Source organism: Dermochelys coriacea, chromosome 15 (genome assembly GCF_009764565.3).
Source record: "Dermochelys coriacea isolate rDerCor1 chromosome 15, rDerCor1.pri.v4, whole genome shotgun sequence".
NCBI classification, from domain to species: domain Eukaryota; kingdom Metazoa; phylum Chordata; order Testudines; family Dermochelyidae; genus Dermochelys; species Dermochelys coriacea.
The window spans coordinates 27,155,870-27,172,189 of NC_050082.1; the positions used below are offsets into that span (position 1 = coordinate 27,155,870).

Below are 16,320 nucleotides of genomic sequence, written 5' to 3' on the forward strand. Positions count from 1 at the left end.
GCCCCCTCACCATGGCGACACAACCGCACCTCCAGGGGGCGCCCGCTGCAGCGCAATGGCCGAGGGAAAGCGGCCGGGAAGTAGAGGCAGCAGGTTAATGGCAGGTTGCAGTTTTGCTTTAAAGGTCGCTGGAAAAGCAACCCAGAGGAAGTTCTCCCCCCGCGTAGGGCGACGGCGTCCCGGCCGCGTCGGAGCAGGGCCGGGGCGCGGGCTGGCGACAGGCGTCGTATTCAAAGCGCAAGCGGTGTCATTTCTCCGCCTCTCGAGCCGTAGATAAGACGGGGGTGGGGGCTCGTTCTGTGCCCTTCCGTCTCCCCGGCCCCCCCCCCCCCCGGCCGGCTGCTTTCGGTATCGCTTTGCGGCCGGACTGCGACTCCCTCTCGCCTCGTTGGGCCGAGAGTTGGCCCTTCAACGAAGGGCTGCAAACCCGCCGCCCCGTGCCCGGGCTCGCAGGGGCCGAGCCGAGCCCCACGCAGCCGCGCGGCGGCAACTCCGGCAGCCCCCGGGGAGACGGGAGCGCCGCGCACGTGGGCGCCAGGGAAGAGGCGCCGGGCGCGGCAGCGCCGTGCACCCGGCTGCCCCCCTCTCTGCTGTCTACAGCCGAGGCCGCTTCAGGCCAGCTGGCCGGCCCCGGCGCCGCGGCTCGCGGCAGGACACCGGGGAAGGGGCCTGGGAGCCAGCAGCGGGGGAGGTCCCGCGCTCCGGGCGACCGGCAAGTGGAAACGCGGAGCCGCCGACCCCGCTCCGCGCCCGGGTTTCCTGCCTGCGCCGCCCGGCCCGAGGCAGCGGCACCTGGCCCCGCGGCCAGCACCATGGGCGAGCGCCACACGGACGGCTTCTCCTGCAGGTACGGCCCCTGCCCGCCTGCCCCGGGGGACCCTCCGCCCCCACCCCCGGCCGCACGGAGCCCGCCTCCCGGGGTGCCGCTGGGGGTGCCCGGCCGCCCGGACCGCAGACGGGCGGTGGGAAGGGGCCCGACCCCAGGCTCGGCGGCACCACGTGCGCGCTGAGCGCCGCCGACTCCATCCGCCCGCGTCCGGGGCAGGTGCGGGGCTCGCCCGGCCGGCGCCCCGGGGGGGGGGGGGCGGGCTCGCGGGGCCGGGGCCCCTCCCGCCGGGCTGCCCTGGAAAGTGAAAGTAGCGGCGGCCGCGGCTCCTATTCCTGCTGCGTAGGGAGGGGCCACGCGGGGGCGGCCAGGTCCCCCCGGCGCCCCCGGGAGCTGCGGGGCCCAGGGGGCGAGGAGCCCCCCAGCCGCTCCCCCGGAGCCGGGGGGGCGGTTCAGGCGCATCCAAGCAGGAGCCTAAGCGGGGCGGCCTGAGGCTCCAGGGTGAAGCTGTCCCCGTCCGGGGTGGGGGGCCCGGCTCTGTGTCGCCGGCCGCGGGGCGCCCCCCACGTGCCCAGGCCCCTTTTCCAGCGGCCGAGCTGCCCGGCTGCGGGCTGACAGGCCCCGGCCCTGGGACTTGGCGCGGGTGATGGCTGGAGAGCGCCCCGGGTCTCCGGCCTGATCTGCCGGGGGTGGGGCAGGGTCTCCCTGGGCCAGCGGCGGTCTCAGCCCGGCGAGGCACCAGGCTGCCCCTCCCTGGCCCCGAGAGCCGGGGCTGGCCGCGGGCAGTGCAGCCGCCCCGCTGAGGTTGGTGCCTCACGCACGGGCAGAGCCAGCCCCGGGGGCCTGCAGCAGACTGGGCTAGCGGCTGTTGTCTTCAGGGCCGGGGATGGTCGCTCCTTGGAGCGGTCCTGCTGCCCGCGGCACCCAGGCCGGGCTCCTTTCCCTCCAGCCCAGGCGCCAGGGGCCGCGAAGTTCCCAAGCCTGCGGCTCGCTCGCACCTGGGCTGTTCGCTGAGGCACTGGGGGTAGAAGAGTCGCTGCGACCCCACCTGGGCTTTACTGTCAGCCAGGAAACCCAGGAGGAGGAGGAGTTGTGGCTACCAGTTGAGTCAAGATGGACTGGGGAAGGGAGGTGTTAGGTGGCCTGCCGGGGACTCTACTTACCTTTTTGCAATAAGGTAACTGAAGGAGTGGTGAAGAGAGGAACTGACAACATGCTCGGAGAAGCCTATTTCTGAGGCACCTCTGGTGGAACTGGAGTTGTACCAGCAGGTTATTTGATTGAGTAGAAGGGCCTGCGAAATCAAAGGGAGGTTTTTGCCTTTGGCTTCATTGAAAGCTGATCAAACTAATATTTCCTTGTAAGTTACCTCCTTTTCCTTTTCCTTTTTTTTTTTCCCCCTCCCCCTAAAACTTTTTTTTGTAATTTATGGAACTCGGCATTTCTGGCAGTTACAATTTCTTGTTTGTGTTTATAAAAACTCTGGAAGGACCCTTTCGAGACATAGGAGTGGCCATCCTGCTGGCATCCCGAATTGTTCCATGGAGACTTGTTTAGAATGAGAGCTCTGTGACTTTGCATTGTGTCTAATCAAGAAAATCAATGGCTTTTACTTTCAAGTCTTGTTTTGTGCAAGCTCCTCATTCTGTTGTGGAAAAACCTTGGCAGGATGACAGAATTGGCACAAATCCTACAGAGTGCGCAGGCATAAGACAAAGTGTAAGCTGCTTAAATAGCCTGTTGTGTTAGAAGGATCATGTTAGGATCACACTAGTGTCACCACTGCAAACCTATAAAGGACCAAATTCCGATCTGGCACGACTGTACGTTTATAAAGCTAAGTAAGTAGGTCCCAAGAGAGGGGAGCGGTGTGAGGAGGTGTATGACGAAGGGGGATCCTGCTTTTTAAACCCTTCTGTTGGTTACTCTTCCACCTCTCCACTGGGCTTACGCCACTGTGCTGATACGTAACTTAGACCATAAGTCCATTATAATGTGGTTTGATCTCGGTGTGTACATGAGGCTGCCTCCATATTTATATAGCTCCCATCATTGTTGTGTCTGAGTTAAAGGAATGTTGTCTAGACACTGAAGTTGCACCAGTTTAACTTGACTGGGCTTCGTTAAACCAGTGCAGCTTTTGTGTGTGGGCTGTTAGAAACTGGTTCTGTTGGTCTGTAAATTTCCTAGTGCAAATTAAACTGAGAGATGCTAGCTTTAAACTGGTATAAGATTGTGAAACCACACATGTTTCACGGGTTTAACTAAATGGATATAAAATCACTCTTTTAGTTAAACACAGCTCTGTGGACAAACAAGACGTCCAGCGACGCTTTTAGCTTTCCAAATGTTGATATTTTAAAAATAAAAACCATGTTGATTTGGGGGGAGAGGACGGAGAGCAAACCAGCATGCACTTACCAGGCACATGTCTTGGTCGCCCCTTCTCCCTCTCACATGCACCACAGTTTCTTTGCCCCCCACAGAGGGTACTATAGTTTACCTTTGCTTGTGGCAAAGGATGTTTTCTTTTGTTATCAAGGGCACATGCTCCCGGACCTTCAGTCCCACTCTGTTGCATACACACATCATAGTTTGCTATCTTTCCCTTGGTTGTTGGGCTATTTAATATTTTTGGATCTTTAGAGATCAGTAGAAAAAAAATTCCCAGAAGTACTTTCCACATCCCTTGCCTACTTAGTGCATTTATTTCACTGTCTTATTATTCTATGAGTTTTGAGCTACTGCAATACCTCTAACGGTGTGTTAGATCATTATTCGTACGGAGTCTTTCTCACAGACCCTAGAATAACTTTAATTGGCCTGAGTGATTGGAACACACATTTTATTGTAAGGTAGCAAGCTGTTCAGGCTTCCAGCAAAGGATGGCTAATGCTCACAAAGCTCAGTTCATGAGCAGGTCACAGCCTGGTATGGTGGCAATAACCTGTCAATCACTGGGATGCATACTGGCTTTTCATGCAGGCGTGAAACAACTGGGCAGTTTTTAAAGTGTGCAAGTACTGTCATGTGTGAGACTCCAGTGACCTTTAAAAATGTTTTGGGAGAATACTAGGATTTCTTTTCAGAGTAGCAGCCGTGTTAGTCTGTATTCGCAAAAAGAAAAGGAGTACTTGTGGCACCTTAGAGACTAACAAATTTATTAGAGCATAAGCTTTCGTGAGCTACAGCTCACTTCATCGGATGCATTTGGTGGAAAAAAAAAAAAACTAGGTTTTAGGTTTTTTTCAGGTTTTTTTTTTTTTCCACCAAATGCATCCGATGAAGTGAGCTGTAGCTCACGAAAGCTTATGCTCTAATAAATTTGTTAGTCTCTAAGGTGCCACAAGTACTCCTTTTCTTTTTAGGATTTCTTTATATGCTATATTCCGCTCCTGAAAAGCCAGAGTCACTCAAGTGAGATCAGAATGTGGCCAGTTATGACCGTATTATGTTGTACAAATATAAGTATGTTTGGGTTTGATATGTCTTCCCACACTGGTGTAAATCAGGAATAACTTCACTGAAGTCAGTGGCATGATGCTAACCCGATTTTCCTGTTTATTACTTACATGGGTGTATGTTTAATTATAAAGAAAAGGCCCCATGAAGTTCTATAACATTGCAAAATGTTAACAGTACTTGGCTTGAAATAAAAACACTGATCAGAGTTGGAAAATTTAATAGAAATGTAGCAATCAGAGGGGTGTCAAGTAGTATCCCAATTCCTTAGGCTGGGAAAAGGAATAGCAGCCCCATGGAAAGTAACCCTCAGTTGTTGGATGCAGCCGAGTGGAGCATTTGAGCTCACCCAGAGGTGCGAGGAAACTCTTGCAAGGCTGCTGGAGCCTACCAGCAGTGTGGCCTGGGAAGGGGCAGGACCAGGTTAGCCAGGTGATATGCTGATCCGGTGCATTCCCCCAGATCACTTCCATTTGTAGGGGTTCTGGGGGAAGTGGGATCTTGTACGCATGGTCTTGTTAGAGAGGATAAAGAGTGAATGAATGGGGCATGGGACTTAAGCACCTTTTCATCCTCATGGGATGGTCCCTTCAGGTCAAGGCTACAGAGTAACATAGAGAAGCTTCTGCTGCTCCTGCCCATGTTGTACCCACTCCGCAGATGCAGAGGATTTCAGTCTCCCCGGTTGCAGCGCTACATTTACTTTAATCTAATTGGTTACTGTGTCAGCTTCTAAAGCATGGTTCATATATGATCAGGCTGGCAGCGTGCTAGACAGAGCAGCTCAATCCTGCTAGGCAACTGCCTGTCGTACAATGGTTCCTTTAATGCATGTAATCCTGGAGAGAAACAGTGATTTTGTTTGTAGAATTTAGTTCTGGGAACTTTCTGTTTTGTTTTTTGAGAAGTAAAAGTCATAAGCAGGGCAAGAGGGTAAGTATATACAGAACTATGTTAAATAGTCCTTGAATTTAAAGGGGGGCTGTCAGCTTAAAATTCATGAGTCTGGAAAACTCTAATTTCCTTATGTATGGTGTTGTGATCCTCTGATAATGTTAAAACTGAAAGTATTTTTTAAACATCCAATTTACTTTTCAGGGTATACATCAATCATTTACATTTCTTTTGGCCCCAAGAGTGGAAACAGCAATCAGTTTCATTTTCAGATTGCCATGCACCATCTCAGGTTTTGCCGTGTTTGGGTTGCAAATGGTCCCTGGGGATGTTAAATTTTGGGGGTGTGTGGGTTGTTTGGTTGGTTTGTTGTTTGTTTTATTATGCTTTAACAATTTCCACTGTAATGGCAAAAAAAAAAAAGTTTGTTCTTGGGTTTTGTAAAAGGTACATTTTACAAATTCTCAGTGTGGGGCTATATTTCATTTGATAGTGTCCTTTTAAAATAGCCTCTTTTTGCCGTGTGTGTGTGTCTATCTCTTTTGTGCTAGAAAGATGGTGTGCCTGATTCTGCAGCTCTTGCATTTATCATTAGGGACCCCTCACTGGAGCTGTGGTTCTCAACCTGTTTACCGTTGTGGGTCATGTATGCAGCTCTCTGTGTATCATGTGGGCTGTAGCCACACAATATCTATACTACCTGTGTGCTTACCAAAAAATAAGGTTTCGTATTTGTTGTTTGACTGCAATAGGATTTAAATCGATATAGTACCTTTCAATTCAACAATGGCAAATGTCTGCCAAGAGCTTTTAAATTAGAAAAGCAACTCAAAACATTAAGTGTTAAAATTAATTAATTTACTGTAAGGGTGGCCTGGCATGGTGTATAGGACTGCCTCCTATGCACCCTACCTCCCCAGCCAGGAAATAACCCCCCTGGAACTGTCCCCCACTCAGGATCCAGACCTCCCCACCACTGGGCTGGCACACATGCCTGCCCTGCAGAGATGGTGCCCTGTCCAGGGCAGAACAGGTGCTCCAGGAACTGTTCCCTCCAGCACCTCCCACCCAGGGACTGTCCACCATGCACCTAACTTCTCCTATCCAGGGACTGGTTTCAGAGTAGCAGCCGTGTTAGTCTGTATTCGCAAAAAGAAAAGGAGTACTTGTGGCACCTTAGAGACTAACAAATTTATTAGAGCATAAGCTTTCGTGAGCTACAGCTCACGATGAAGTGAGCTGTAGCTCACGAAAGCTTATGCTCTAATAAATTTGTTAGTCTGTAAGATGCCACAAGTACTCCTTTTCTTTTTATCCAGGGACTGTGCCCCAGAGCCCTCCATCCAGGGACTGTCACCTGTCCCCCCACCTAGAGTATGTCCCCCATGCACCAGCTGTGTCCCCCTCCCTACAGTCCGAGTGCTAGGGAGCCTGCTGCAACTGGGGTCACTGGACCCACGAATCTGCAGGGTGGGAGGGTGCTGAGCACCCTGGCCTCCTGCCTATGCTGCTGGGCCTGATCTTGCTGGGACGGGGAGGAGGGGGTTGATGCCGCTGGGCCTGATTTTGCTGGAGTGCTGATGCTGGGCCTGATTCTGTGCCACCCCATTTTTGCACTCGCCCTCCTGGCTCTGGGCCCAGGGCAGGTGCCCCTCCCACCCTGCTCTAGTTATGCCCCTGAGGATGTACATGGGCTCCAACTGTGGGCCGATTGGGCAGCGGATTGAGAACTCCTGCTCTAGATGGTGTCCCGACATCTGTACAAAAGGGACCCAGTTTGATATGTGACTGCAGTGTTAGTAAACTGCACAGGGGGAATAGGCCAGATGGCCAGCGTTAGCTCCACACGAGCTGAGTACCCGGCCTGGCCCGGCGTGCCTCCCTCGCCTTGTTCCTACTGTCGTCAGTGGCAAAACTCCAATTGCTTTCACTGGGAATCCGCATCGGGCACAGGCACGTGAAGGCCGAGTAGATCATGTGGTTGTGCTGATGCTATTGGTAGTTCTGGGGCAGTTGCTGTTCGGACTCTTTTTAAAAGGTTCAGCACTCCTGAGCTAGGAGAGAGTTTCTCTATTCTGCTGGAGCTTTGAGTAAAGCAGAGCCAATTGCTGTTGCCAGAAGCACTCAAAGGAGCATGTGGGAAAATGGAAGCTCGTGGTAGATTGCTTCTTTTAAAGTGTGATCTATGCTCGGTGACATGGTGGAGTTGTGCCTCTTTGCTGCTTTACAGTTTAAAAGAAGCATCTTCCCTCCCTCCCCAAAAACCCCAAGCTCACTTTCTTCCCTCCCCTTAGGGCATGTTTCTGGGGCTGTCTCCACGGCACATTCTGGGCCAAAGCATTTGGGAAGCATTTTATTAACCTCTCCCTACAGTATTAGCAGCCCACTGAGGATTAGCTTCCATTGCTACCTCACTAGAACATGGTCCTGGTCAGGGCATGCCAGAGCCCAAGGCTACCATTTCCTGGCATGGGCTGACCCCACGTCAAGTCCTGAGGCCGCCACTTCCCGGCATGGGCTAAACCAACTAAGGTGCTAACCATGAAAGTGATTTTTCTGAAGAGGACTCTTCCTTTTGGAGCTAGGCTGAGACCATTATATTCATTGCAGGCAGGCCCCCAGTCACCAGATCTTAACTTTGGCTCCTTAACTCAGGTCGTGTTTGATCCCCGTGTTTGTATCCTGTTACCGACTCCCCTGGGCAGACCGAGAAGTGTTCCGTCACCAGGAAGCGTGCAAACTCGCTCCTAGTATAGTCTCATGATATACAGAGGTATTCACAGGGCTGCCTAATGAAATCACTTCAGTCAGGTTACAGAGCAAGATTTGTGGTACACGTTTCATGATGTTCTTTGTTTTATGGTTGAATCGTTTTTTGTACGTGTAGAATTAATAAGGATAGCTCTAATGAGTTCTGAGGTACACATGGGGGAGTGAGGGGATTTGCATGCAGCATGTAAAAACAGCTAGCTTTTGGAATGTTTGCATTCAATCGCTGTTTGCATCACATTTACCAACGAAGTAAATCTCTCCGGTACTGATTGTGGGCAGTGCCTCTCATAGCCTCAAAGCCAATAAAATGGATCTGAAAAGAAATTTGGCCCAAACCAGAGATGATTATCATAGTTCAGTTTCATGGCATATAATAAAGTGTAGTAGAAAGAACATTCATTTTCAAGACTGACAAGGAAATACTTTTTTCATACACTGCATAATTAGACTGTGGAACTCATTGCTACAGGATGTTATTGAGACCAGACATTTAGCAAGATTCAGAGACTGCTCAGTCATTTATATGAACAGCAAGAATATCCAGAGTTTTAACAGATAATGCTAAAATTTTGAAAAGGATATATAACCTCATGCTTCAGGGATTACGCCAATCTCTAACTAGTAGGGATTCAGAAGAGACCTTCATGGGAGGCAGATTACCCCACGTCTCCCAACTGTGGTGTTCTTGCACCTTCCTTTGAGGCATCTGGTGCTGGCAACTATACTTGATACTGGACTAGAATGACCGTGGGTCTGATACAGTCTGGCAATTCCTATGTTACTATCATTGTTCATTTGCAAAACAGGTCTGTTAAGAATGCAGAAATTATCATGACATCAAATCCTATTGGCAAGCCAAATCTGAGACTTTATTGCCAATCTAGGTGAAACAGGGTACATCCTTCAGCTCCCATGTAATGTAGGAGACGGTTGCATCTGCATGCAGTCGGAATTCCCCGCTATATAATATATTCCATCCACTATTGAAATAGAGGAAACTCTGGGAGTGTATTTCCGATTATGGTCCTGGCTAGAAAAATACATTGCATTTTTAAATGTATTTTCAACCGCTTGCCATTACTGCTCCCAGCAATCCATTGGCACATATCAGACATTGGATTTGGGCATGTACCATGGAGCTTGTGCAAGCAAGCGACCTTGCTCATTAACCTGTTTTGCTGGCACATTCATGGAGGCTAATTAGATCTGCTAATTATTATGAGCAAATCCTCATAACTCGCTGTCATTTATCAGTATATTGAAGGTACCTCTGATGAACTGAATTGCTCCATAAGTGTATATTGTGGTGTGCGTGGGAAGGGGTCATATGATACATAGGTGAATATGATGGGGGTGTGTGCAAGGAGCAAGTTATGGTTTGTTAAATCAGAGAATGTCACAAGAGTCCATTGGTTAAACCTGCTTTCGTGGCTACTCTGTTAGTCTGCCAGGGAAACAAGACACGTTGTCTCCTTCATAGAAGTGTGCGTGGGGAGCTTGGATTTGTTTTCTGCCCCTGGAGGGCAAGTGCAGTTGGAGAAGGCTGCTTTAACAGCCCTGCTGTCCATCCACATTTCAGTAGCCATTGAAATTCCATGGGCCCAGCACTCGTGTTGTCTGCGGGAGGAAGCCAGAGCTGTGCCCGAGGCTGCTGAGTCATTCGCAGGCTGGCAGAGCTGATAGAAGGAGAAACTCAGGGGCCCAAAGGGGGGTGAATGGCTGGGACAGTCGCAACGAAGCATGTCCCCACTCTGCTTAGTTCTGACTCTGGAGCTGTTTCTTCCTGTGTTGTTTCATGTCCCATCAATTCCAGTTATTTCCAAATGCACACTGTTATTCTGAGAATATTGGGCAAGGCTCGGATGGCTCCCAACAGATACAATCTCTCCCTGGCCTCGAACATTCGAAAGACGTAATAGGAAGCACAGCGGGTCTGCATAGAGATCTGTTCAGAAAGTGGACCAGTTAAAGTGTTTATCGTCCCGGGGGACGCTGTATGTAAACAAGAAGAGGCACGTTCTCTGTTTTTTACATGCTCCAAATCTCCTTGTTCTTTCCATCCAAGTTATTAAACCCCTTGGATTTTCTAGAAAAAATTTAATCGATCCCCTTTAGAAAGGGCTTCCCAAACGACATCCCTGCCTATCAGCCTTAATCACAGGGAGGCTTACCAGATGAGCACTAAGCCACACGTCCCTGGAGCGGCAGGATATTTAGCTAAGTGCAGGCGAAGAATGTTTCCTGTTGGAACAGAATGTACAACTTTGATAAATGCTTCAGGCAAGCAAAAGGTACAGGAAGAAGAAGGCTCCGCAGAGCTGAGCTGGAGAATGTGGTGGTTTGGGACAAGTTAGTTGGTAGTTACAAATCTAGCGTGGAATGCTTGTGTCTGCAAATTCAAGGTCAAATCCTACAGTCTGTACCCAGGAGTAGGGGCTAGGGAATTCAGTCCTCTAACCTTCGCACATCTGTGGCATCCTGGAGGTGAGTGAGACAGTATTTAAAGGGTAGGTAGGGTCTGGAAAGCCATTAGAAGGACAGCATTGTCAGCTTCATAAGGCATTGTGTCGTTTGTCTTCTGAAGTCTCCAGAGCAAAACTGCTTAATATAAGGATGCCTTTTCTAATTGCCAGCCCTGTAATCTCCCTGTGGGATTTGAGAGTCAAGATGGGTTCTTTCAGGCTCACACTTAATTACTTGTAATAGAGGGTATCGGAACCAATATCTGTCTTTAGTTACATCCTTGAAATTCTGCTGTCCTCAGTGAGGTTGCCCATGTGTGGTTGAAGGCTAAATTGGGCCCTGCAACTGGAATTGAGGGCCCAATGATGCTGCTCTTTCTCATGCTGAGTAGCACCTTATTCCATGAGTAGCCTCGTTGAAATCCGTATGAATGAGAGGCAAAATCTGGGTCTGAGTTAACAACTCGTGTGATTCATGTGCCAGAACAAATATTTTTTTTATTATTTTGGATGCCTTCAGTGATCAGCCCTAAAGAGAGAGCCCTTTGGAGATGAAGGGGTCCTGTGGGTTTAGCAGGAAGCTAATGAAGGTGCTATTGACTGGTTTAGGAGCATGCAACAGTTCCCTTGAGAGTGTGGCTGACAGGTGGCTTGTGGAGGGCTGTCTTTCTATTGGATTCACTGAGCTGCAGCCACACTGAAACCATCCCCAACACCACTGTTCCGTGTTACTATAACGAGACCCCTGGTTCATGCGGCGTACCTGGGCGCAAATGGCTGTCATTGGGTGTGGGGGCTAGTGTGTGGACAGGACAGTTGAGTTGGACTGAGGGTCACTTCTAGCAGACCTGTTGGTTCAGGCAATAAGGGTTGGTCTCCCAAGGAAGGGAAGTAATCTGGGATCAGACTGTGCAAACAACTGCCAGCTTTGCCTCAACCATCACTGTGTCCTCTGGAGGTGGGAATTGTCTTGGGTCAGAGTAATGGAAGGATTAACTAGAGGGGGAGAGGTTGTTGTTGCTGCTTTAGGGGAATGAGGATGCTGGTTGCTGCACGGACAGGAGCAATGCCATGATGCTGCTCTTCTGGTTCAAATATTGACACACGTTAAAGCCATCCAGATTTGGCTTTGCAAAACAATAACTGCAAATCCTGTTTCTGTTGGAGTCGGTCCAAATATCCAAAGCTCCATGAGGGAAACAGTCCCACCTGTTGCTGAAGTCTCTGTAATATAAAGGCTGCCTGCCTATAAAGTCCATAGATCTCAGCTGAGATTGTGAGGCAAAAACTCCTTTCTGCATCACTTTCAATCCTCTTGTGGCATTCAGGACTGTGCTGTGAGAATTAGGTTTGCGAGCATTAAAGTGGTTATTTAAACAAACATGATGCACCAGAAAACCACAGGGATTAAGTATTGGGTGGTTAAGCTCAGTCCTGCGTGTCAAGAATCATCTGTAAATCAGATTCCTACGGCTGGGTTACAAGTATGCCATTTAGAATGAGTGCACCAGTGAATTGGTCTTGCTCGGAGCTTGCCTGGCAGAGGTGCTGTTTTTCTAGGTAATATGCGTAAAAGAGCAGAGAGTTTCAGATAAGAGGCTTGTCTGTGGGAAGCTTGGCTTTGACAACCGTACCTGCAGGAAAACTTGTCTGTCCATGGAGAGTCATGCAAAGTAAGAAGCTTGCTTTTGTTTGCGGGGGGGCTGGTGATTGGATTTAGTTGAGGTGTCAGTGTAATTACTTCCCTTTTACACTCCCCTGTGAGCCTGCCAAACAGCAAACCAAGTGTGTGTTCTTTATCTGGACTTCTGCAGAAAGTTATCGATTCTCTCCACCCCTGGCTTTATTGTCTCATCCTCTTGAGAACTAACACCTTAAACTAAAGTGAAACACTGCCTGGCTGTTACACATGAGTAAAATGAAACTGTACATGCTTAAGACAGTGAAGGAATTAAAAGCAGCAGTGTGAACAAGGAGCCCTGGAATGCTCAACGTGCTTGTAAAACACTGACTAATTTAGCTTTGCAGCACTCCCTTGGGACTCATAATTATTACCCCATCTTACAGATGGGGTAACTGAGGCACCGTGCTGCTAAGCGACCCATCCAAGGCCACACACAATTATGGCAGAGCCAAGAATCAAACAGAGGAATCCTGATTCCCAGTCCCTCTACTAGCCTCGAGCTGATGGGTGCCTGGCTCCTGATGTTTAAAAAAACAAAGCTTTCCTTTGAGAGACAAGATGGGTGAGGACACCTTTCATTGCACCAGCTGGTGATGGAAGAGACAAGCTTTCCAGCTACACAGAGCCTTCTTCAGGGCTCGGAAAGGTACTCTGAGCGTCACAGCTAAATGCAAGGTGGAAAAGATGGTTGAGTGTAAGGGACCATTCAAGGTGAAGTGGCCCATCAACGGGGGAGGTGGGTAGTGAGTTAGGGATTCTTGTAATAAGCCATAAATCCAGACACTATATGGCTCATTACAACAGTCATAAAGACATGAGTAATGGTTTATTACAGGTTTCAGAGTAGCAGCCATGTTAGTCTGTATTTGCAAAAAGAAAAGGAGGATTTGTGGCACCTTGGAGACTAACAAATTTATTTGAGCATGAGCTTTCATGAGCTACAGCTCACTTCATCGGATGCAGTCAGATTGCATACAACAACCTCTTGATCACTAGGTCCCCTCCTTTCTCTGTCCTATGACTGCAGGGGTATTGATGGGCCTTGAACGGTCCCATATGCTAAACAATCTATTTCCCACCTTGTATTTAGCAGTGACACTCTGAGCATCTTTCCTAGTCCTGAATAGCTTGAAAGCTTCTCTCACACCACCAGAATTTGGTCCAGTAAAAGGCATTACCTTATCTGCCTTGTCTCTCATGCCCTGAGACCAGCACAGGGTACAATACCGCCCAAAGCTTCCCTGTGTCACCCTTGGAGTAAGCTGCTGTGGAAGTGGCAAGCATTATGTGCCACTCTGGAATTTTTATCCACTTATATTTATAAGGTTGACTGGTTTTGTGTGTGGTGTTTTTTTTTTTCTTCCCCCCATCCCCTAGGGCACATTGCTATACATACTGATAAATCTTCACTTTAATTTTTGTCTGAGCAGGAAAACTTCCTTTAAATCTTCCAGTGGACCTGGTGGCATGGTACTCAATTCAGTCCCAACTGTGTGCTTAAACAGTATGTAATATGGGCTTGAATTGATTTGCTGCCTGTAGCAGAGAATCGTGGCTTATTGTTACTTGATGGTGTAGGGCGTGGTTCTGCCCTCTCCCCTTTTTTCCTAGGGTGGCTGCTGTTGCATCCCCAGAATACCGGACGTTCCGGTGCTTCCGGGAGCAAATGGCATGGGACCTCCCCTGTCAGCGTGACCTTGCAGAGGGGTGTACTCTTCATAATGGGGTCAGCCATTTTTGATACTGGACAAAACCATGTCACATTTTGTCTCTGTACCGGACAGGGAACAAAGCCATAGTTAAAGAGGACTCTCCAATATAAAACTGGACAAATAGCCTGCCTAGCTTTACCCTAGTGCAATTCCATGGATCTCCCAGGCATTACTCATCTCAGGGAGAGTCAAGCCCTTTTTAAAATTGATTCCCACAGCTTGTGCGTAGCTAAGTACTTGGGGAAATTTCACCCTGAATTAGTGAGAGTTTGTCTGAATAAGGACTGGAAAACCCCTAGCTCTCACGCTGGCGTAAATGTGGAGTGACTGGACTGATATCAGTGCAGTTCAGTCAGCATAGAACTATTGTGAGTGAGATAAGAATTGGGTCCTGAATGAGGACTTCAGGATTTGGCCCTATGTATGTATTGTACAGCCTCATTGAAGTGCAGCCGCTCCTGGGTTGGAGGGCAACACATCACACAGCAGTCATGAGAGGGGAAAGTGTCATAGGATTTGTCATGTGGGTGGGGCCTTGGCTTTTATAAGATGTCATCCCAAAACCGCCAACTACCTCCTTCCCCCCCCCCCCCCCCCCGCCAGTGACCTGCATGGTACTTGATCATTTGAGCCTGTTCTTCCAGGGACTCCAATGCTCTGTCATACAGTTGCTCCAGCGCAAACCCCTGTGACTTGGACTCGTGCAAACTGTAGGGCACGGGGGCCAGGTGGAGCTGCACTAGGGGCTTGATCTGGTGCACTCCACTGGTGCCTGAAGTCCCTGTGTTGACAAGGTCTGAACTCTCCAGCCTGGTATTTCCATCACTGAACCGCCCTCTGCTGGCCTGTCAAGCAGACAGAGCACCCAACCTGCCCCAAGAAAACCCCTCATGCAGCCTTTCTTCCTTTGTCTTTGCAGGGCACCTGAATCGCTCCAGTCACTGCAATGAATGGCCAGACTATCCCAGCAAGCACTCCCGGGCATCCCCAGGGCTGGAATGAGTTCTGCGAGCTGCACGCCATCACCACGGCCAAGGAGCTCGCCAAGAAGTACCTGCTGTTTGCCACTGAGAACCCCCACCATGACTTCCTGGCAGCCGAGAACTTCTCTGTGCAGTTCACAGACCTCTTCCAGCAGTACTTCTGCAATGAGGTGAAGGAAGGCTTCGCCATGAACCAGTTCAGGGTCCTGCCCTTCGGCAGGGTGCGGGACTATAGGGAGACCAGCAAGAGGCACGGGGATGCCTCTTCGGGGCCGGTCATGGCCAAGGTGGAGGCGGAGCTGACTGCCCACTCCGAGGCTGACAGAGCTGCTGACACTAACCCTCGGAGCCTGCCCAAGTCGTGGAGCTCTGAGGAGCTGATGGGGGCAGCCTCCCCTCTGGCTGCCAGGAGACACTTCTCCCTCACCCGGTTGCGGAGGAGCTGGCGCAAGTTCTTGTGCAGGAGATCCTCCGAGGCCATCCCAGGAGAGGGGGAGGCACCGGAGCCTGCTCTCAAGCCTGGACTGGCCAAAAAGATCCTGCCGTGGACCCTGTCCCAAGATCAGGCTCACGAGGTGTGCAAGGAGGGTCTCTTAAAATACGGCATGGTAGATGAAACCACCATGGACAGTGGGACACGCTGGCAGCGGTGCCGATTGGTTCTACGGAAGGCAGGGACGTCAGACAATGAAGAATATGTCTTGGAGCTGTTTGATCCCCCCAAGGTAAGCGGCCTGAGGTCTCTCAGATCCCTCCCCTGTTTGCTGCTGGCCACGTCTCTTCATTGCCTCATGCATTACTGCACTGTTCAATGCACCTCTCCGCTTTAACAAGGAGGTGCGGCCCAGGGCTGGAGAGAGCTAGAGCAGTGGTTCTCAACCAGGGATACGCGTACCTCTGGCAGTAGGTAGAGGTCTTCCAGGGGGTATATCAACTCATCTGGTTGTACTGACTTCGCTAGTGCTTTTTATGTAGCCTGTTGTAAAAACGAAAATTTCATACAGACAATGACTTGTTTATACTGCTCTATGTACTACATGCTGAAATGTAAGTACCATATTTATATTTCAATCGATTTATATGGTAAAAATGAGAAAGGAAGCAATTTTACAGTAATAGTGTGCTGTGACACTTTTTTTTTGTATTTTTGTCTGATTTTTGTAAGCAGGTAGCTTTTAAAGTGAGGTGAAACTTGGGGGTACGCAAGACAAATCAGACTCCTGAAAGGGGTACAGTAGCCAGGAAAGGTTGAGCGCCACTGGGCTAGAGAATGGTTCCTGGCTGCTCTGATTGGGCTGGATTTGCATGGTGGGATCTGTGGTTACTCCTTTATCTTGGAGAGAAATGGGCAAGTCCTCAGCTGGTGCAAGTCGGCCTGGCCAGACATGTCTCTAGCCTTCATTTTTGAACTCAATGGCTCATTTTGTGAGCTACTGTTCCACTTTTCCCCCACTGGAGGAGCCAGATTAGGTCTGATTTGAGGAAGTGGGCCTTTGCTTCTTGGTGCCTATATCCCCAATAAGTG

General features: G+C 49.8%; 1 protein-coding gene across 4 annotated transcripts in view; it reads left to right on the plus strand.

Moving 5' to 3' along the window:
* The first annotated feature begins 710 nt into the window (after window positions 1-710).
* Window positions 711-16,320, plus strand: part of SH2B3 (SH2B adaptor protein 3) — a 94,475-nt gene continuing 78,865 nt past the window's right edge. The window contains exons 1-2 of one of the 4 annotated variants that reach the window (XM_038372792.2): window positions 711-847; window positions 14,732-15,520. In XM_038372792.2, the coding sequence (XP_038228720.1) occupies window positions 14,759-15,520 (762 nt within the window). In that variant the 5' untranslated portion in view covers window positions 711-847; window positions 14,732-14,758. Of the gene's footprint in view, window positions 848-1,180; window positions 2,187-10,011; window positions 10,246-10,285; window positions 10,439-14,731; window positions 15,521-16,320 lie in introns of those variants that run through there. The other 3 variants (XM_038372791.2, XM_038372795.2, XM_038372794.2) reach the window with 3 other exon arrangements.